The 5,415-nt window shown below is 59.0% G+C and overlaps 1 protein-coding gene across 1 annotated transcript; it reads right to left on the bottom strand.

The window, feature by feature from the left end:
* Positions 1-1,177: 1,177 nt before the first annotated feature.
* Positions 1,178-5,415, bottom strand: KRT13 (keratin 13). Its single transcript, XM_036268389.1, has 8 exons — positions 4,876-5,415; positions 3,761-3,843; positions 3,420-3,576; positions 3,085-3,246; positions 2,871-2,996; positions 2,563-2,783; positions 1,877-1,902; positions 1,178-1,549 (listed from the first exon to the last, which is right to left on the bottom strand). The coding sequence occupies exons 1-8, from the start codon at positions 5,341-5,343 to the stop codon at positions 1,434-1,436; spliced, it is 1,359 nt and encodes a 452-aa protein (XP_036124282.1). The 5' UTR covers positions 5,344-5,415; the 3' UTR covers positions 1,178-1,433.

Raw genomic sequence — 5,415 nt, forward strand, 5'->3', positions numbered from 1 at the left:
GGGGGTGACAGCAGCCAGGAGTCACAGGCAGCCCAGCAACTAGCCACCTTGATGAAGCACCTGCCGGCGGAGGTGCTCGCTCTAGAGCTCTGAGGCCCTGGGGCACCTTGGGAACGTCCTGTGGTTGGCCTCCTTGTCCCCGAAGCATGGGGCTTAGGAGAGAGCCTCGTTTTCCCCCTGGATCCCAGAGCTGAACGCTTGGTGCTGATCGAGGACCAGCCACCGTCTCAGAGAGCACGGTGGGTCACTCTACCAGTCTGAGCCTCAGCCTCCAGATGTGTACCATGGGCACCACGGTACCAACGCAGGGCTTGTGGTAAAGACAGCATGAAATGAAGAACGAAAGGAGCTCGTACAGAGCGAGTGCCAGGCACACCACTCCTTTCCCCGGGACTGTCCCCTCCAGTTTGGGGTCTCTTGCATCAACATCCATCACTGATGTCCTCATTCACAAACAATCAGAGACCAGAGGGGAAAGAGAAGAGCCCACGCCAGGGAGCAGGCGGCCAGCGGCTGTGGAAGGCGTGAGCTTGAGCAAGAGGAGGCTGCGAGTCTGAGCTGGGACATTCATCGAGGCAGTGCGGGCACGGGCGGGGGCAGAGGGGGCGCAGGGAGGAAAGGCAGGGCACACAGGTCACTCATTGAGTTCTGTGCCTGCTTTAGCCAGTGGTTGGGAACGGCAGGACCCTGGGGCCGGCTGAGGGGCACTGCAGGTCTGGACGTCCATCCTCTCTGCAGGAAGCAGGGAGGCAGCGGGCTGGGGCTGGGTAATTGTCCTGGGCCTCCTCCTCCCCAAAGCAGCCCTGCACTGGCCCCTCACAGCCTACCCCAGCACCCTCCACACCTCTCAGCCACATCTCCCCATTAACTGACTCAATAAGAACCGTTACTGCCACATTGCTGGACACCCTTTAAGGTGTTGAACTGGTTTGCATGCCCCCCGCATGTCTCCGGTTGGCCCCCATTGTCCGTGTTTGCAGGGTGCCAGCATCTGTGAGCCACCTGTGCCCCTGCGTCTGTCATTGTTGCACTGGTGTGCTGTTGGCATGCCCGGTGCCTAAGCCCTTCCTCACCGGGAGCCCCCTGGGCTGAGCTCCTCAGGCTGACCTGCTCACCTACAGCCCCAAATCCGCCTCTTGGCAGGTGCCACCCACAGAAACCAGGCCAGAATCAAAAATACGTTTGCAAAAAGGCAGAAAGCTTTATTGGATTATCTTTTCTTTTTAGCAGAGAAGCTAAGAAATCAAAACAGCCAAGTCAGGAAGAAAAGGAAGCTGGTCCAGAGAGAAGAGCAAAGAGGGTCCCCCCTAGAGAAAGGGGGGCCGGGCCTGGGAGCCCAGGGACTGAGCTTCCCAAGTCCCTCCCTCTCTCCTGCAGGGATCTTCAGCTCCGTCCTCTGGGCGCGGAAGACAGAGGGAGGGTGCCAGGCAGATTTAAGACCTGCGGGCGGCGTCAGAAGTACGGCGATTGGCAGCTGGGCCCGTGGCCGAGCCAGTAACTGGGCTAGTGGCCGAGCCAGTAGCTGTGGGGCTTCTGGTGCTGGCGTTTCCTGGGAAATCAAGAGGCAAGGATGCTCAGACTGGAGAAGACTCGCCTCAAGCCAGGTCAGGGCCCCCAGGAGAGCCCCAACCCCTCCCCGCATTGGTCAGGTGAGGGGTCAGTTCATGGGGACTCTGTGTGATTAGCCCCAGAGCTGGCTCCCTCCAAGACAGCCCAGCTCTGTGGGGCAGAGCCAACTATGTTGGGGAAAAAACAGATGAGCCAATGTCCACTTTCACCGCAGCCCCTCTCTCCCTCCTCGGGGGAGCCCAGCACCCCCTCCCTACCCAGCCTTTCGGGCAGTGAACAGGAGCACCTCCCCCCAGTATGTCCTCACCTCCTGTGGTGGGGAAGCCGGTCATCCTGGAAGGGAGGAGAGAGGCAGCCATGAGCAGAAAGACAACTGAGGGAGAGTGGGGCTCACCTGTCCCCAGATGGTGCAACTCAGACGGTCGCTGGAGCCCCGAGCTGCGTGTTTTTACCTGACTGTGCCCTCAGCCCAGGGCCAGCAGCTGACGGCCAGGTCTGTCTGTCTGGGGCCTCAGGAGAAGCTAGTATTGGCCCCAGAGTGCAGGGCATTTGCTGGAAGTTTTGTCCTCCCTCTGGTTCACTGGGTCCCACCCTCACCCCGCCCTGAGCCCGCAGGGACGGCCTGGTCTCTACACGTGGTCTGAAGGCAGTTAAATCATCATCTCAGTCGCTTTGTTGGGCTGACCTCAATCCAAGCTAATATGGTTCCAATAAGAGATGTTCCCTCCGTGGTCCCTATTCCTGCTGGTCCAATTCCGAGGCCTGAGTTAGAATGCCCAACGGTATTGATTCTGCAGCCTGCTGAGAAAATGCCCCCCAGGCTGATTCACGAGGACAGCAGTGCTCTGATCCTGGGTCTTTGTCCAGCCTGTCTAAGCTCAGTCAGGTCCCCTCCTGCCGAGGACAGGAGGGCCTAGCCCCTAAGACATGGCCTGCTCTGACATCCGAGGGCCTGCAGTCACCTTCCCGAGAGAGAAGCTGGTGAGGACCTACTTGGCATCCTGGCCCTCGAGCAGGCTGCGGTAGGTGGCGATCTCCTGCTCCAGCCGCGTCTTGATGTCCATGAGCTGCTTGTACTCCAGGTTCTGCCGCTCGGTGTCAGCACGCACTTCGCTCAGCTGGGCTTCGATACTGCCAATCAGGTCCTGGATCTGTACCAGCTGCGTGGCGTAGCGGCACTCCGTCTCTGCCACCGTGCTCTCCAGCCCGGCTTTCTGGTGAGGCAATAGAGGGGTCGTGAGGGGAGCCAGCCCAGAGGCGGTCTGGGGGTGGTGGCCGCTGGGCAGGGGCAGCAGGTGTACCATGCTGAGCTGGGACTGCAGCTCGATCTCCAGGCCCTGGAGCGTCCGCCGGAGCTCCGTGATCTCTGTCTTGCTGGTCTGAATCATGGCAGTGCTGGAGGACACCTCCTTGTTCAGCTCTGCGCTCTGAAAGTCAAGCAGGAAGAAGGTGATGGAGAAGCACAGATCGAAGGCTTGGCACCCCCTGGCTCCCCGGGGTAAGAGGGCCGGGCACCTTGCTGTTGAACCAATCCTCGGCATCTCGGCGGTTCTTCTCGGCCATGGCCTCATACTGCTCCCTCATCTCCGCCAGCACGCGGGTCAGGTCAATGCCTGGGGTGGCGTCCATCTCCACGTTGACCTGGCCTACCATCTGGTTGCCAAGCTCCTTCATCTCCTGCGGGGATGGGAAAGGAACCGGTCTGAAGCTCCCTGTCTTTCCTCTCCTGACTCTGGGTGTTCTGGAAAGCCCTTCCAGGTCCCCCAGGGGAGGGCTCAGTCTGGCCACAGCACTGGGCTCCCTCTTCTCACTGGGGTGATGCAGCCAGGACAGGCCCAGGCCCCTCTCACCTCCTCGTGGTTCTTCTTCATGTAGGCCAGCTCCTCGTTCAGGCTCTCGATCTGCATCTCCAGGTCGGTCTTGGCCAGGGTCAGCTCGTCCAGCACCCGGCGCAGGCCGTTGATGTCGGCCTCCACGCTCTGACGCAGGGCCAGCTCGTTCTCATACCTGATTTTTTTTTTATGGAAAAAGCAAGACATCAGTGATATCAGACACTCCCCCTGCCTCTGCACTGGGCTCTGCTGCTTCTCCCAGGCAATCACTCCTGGGAAGCTCCAGTTTCATTGTTCAGATGAGCCTTTGTCTAAAACCAGAGACCGCTAGGAAAGGTGACGGAGAAAAATAAACTCACTTCAGCCTGAAGTCGTCCGCAGCCAGCCTGGAATTGTCGATCTCCAGGATGACCCGGTTGTTGTCGATGGTGGCCGCCTGGATCTGCAAAACACAGAAGGTAACCTCTGGAGGTTCCGGGAGCTCGGGGAGGGGGGCTGAGAAAACATGGACAGGACTGGTTGTGGTCAGACTTTTCCATGCGAGCGGGGCCTCGATTCCTTTTCTGTAAAGTGAGGGGCTGGCCCGGTCCCTTCGGTTAGTTAGCATTCCATGCCCTGCCTTCTGGTCATGACGGGGAAGAGGAGGGGGTACATTTCAGGGGAACAGTCCCCCCGAGGACATCTTTGGATGGTCGAGTCTCCACGGCCTCAGACTAGCAACCTCTCCAGGCCACTCGAGAGCCCTCTCCTTCAGGGGAGGAGGGCGTCAGCCACAGCTCATGGCTGCCCCGGAGCAGGTCTGCCAGCTGAGCAGAGAGGAAATCCAACGAATACACCCACCCAGCTGAACTCTTTGGCTAAACGCTTCTATTCCAAAGCACTTGAAATCCACCCCACAGAGCTGGGACTCGGCCCGGGCAGGTGGGTGTCTGTTCCAACAAGCTGGTAATGCAACGTGATGGACAGGCTTGGAGGGAATCCAGGCTTCCCACCGCCTAAGCCTCTGCCTCCACCTCCCACCTGGTCACAACCAATTGAGAACAACAATTTCAGCGGGGCCCCTGCAGAGTAAACTAGTGTTCCCAGACCAGGGCATGGACTTGCAGTCCTTTCTCTATTGATTTAGTCCTTCTTAGTGGCTTTTAAAACTGTCATGGTTTCCAAATAACTCAGAAGATTAGGACGATAGAGATTGAGTCACTCGTTACATAACTGTTTGGAAAGCGAAAAAAACACTGACATGAGTATTGACAACAACAAAGCGAAGAATGGGAGAAAACGCATTTGAGGAGTTATGGCATGAGAGAGCCCATCAGCGGCAGAGACGTTGGTAATAAAAGACTAGAATTTTCCTCTGCAGGACGGGCGAGAATTCCATCCACACTGCACCTTCTGGTCCCCTGGGGCATGGTGTTTGCCGGCCTTTTCCGCTCTGCCCTGCACAGAGGAACCCTGCTTGACATTCAGGGCTCACCTTGTCCCGCAGCTCCTCGATGGTCTTATAGTAGTGGCTGTAGTCACGCTCCGGGCTGGCCGGGCTCTGCTTCTGGTGCCAGTCTCGGATCTTCACCTCCAGGTCGGCGTTGGCCTCCTCCAGGGCACGCACCTTGTCCAGGTAGGCGGCCAGGCGGTCGTTGAGGTTCTGCATGGTGATCTTCTCATTGCCGGAGAGGAGGCCGCCATCGCCACCACCGAAGTCACCAAAGCCACCCCCAAAACCCCCACCAAAGCCACCTCCAAAGCCACCTCCAAAGCCACCGCCGAAGCCACCCCCAAAACCGCTACCAGCCCCTCCACCGAAGCCGCAGCTCATGCCGCTCCCATAACCCCCGGCTGATCCGCCAGAGACAAATCGGCTTGAACAGGCAGAGATGCTGCGGCCTCCGCCCAGCTGGCAGCCACCCCCGTAGCTGGCAGCGGAGTTCTGCAGGCGGCAGGTCATGATGAGAGCAAGATGGAGAGCAGGTGCCGGCAGGAGCTTGACTTGGCCTGGGACGAGGATGGTGGCTGTTCC

This window comes from Molossus molossus, unplaced genomic scaffold, assembly GCF_014108415.1.
Source record: "Molossus molossus isolate mMolMol1 unplaced genomic scaffold, mMolMol1.p scaffold_m16_p_19, whole genome shotgun sequence".
Classification (NCBI taxonomy): Eukaryota; Metazoa; Chordata; class Mammalia; order Chiroptera; family Molossidae; genus Molossus; species Molossus molossus.

Bases quoted from the DNA above. Each gene is read 5' to 3' on its own strand.
- KRT13 (XM_036268389.1), bottom strand. From the start codon at position 5,343: ATGACCTGCCGCCTGCAGAACTCCGCTGCCAGCTACGGGGGTGGCTGC. The intron at 3,844-4,875 runs GTGAGCCCTGAA...TGTGTTTTGCAG, and splicing joins TCGAGGAGCTGCGGGACAAG to ATCCAGGCGGCCACCATCGA. The intron at 2,784-2,870 runs GTACACCTGCTG...TTGCCTCACCAG, and splicing joins TGCAGTCCCAGCTCAGCATG to AAAGCCGGGCTGGAGAGCAC.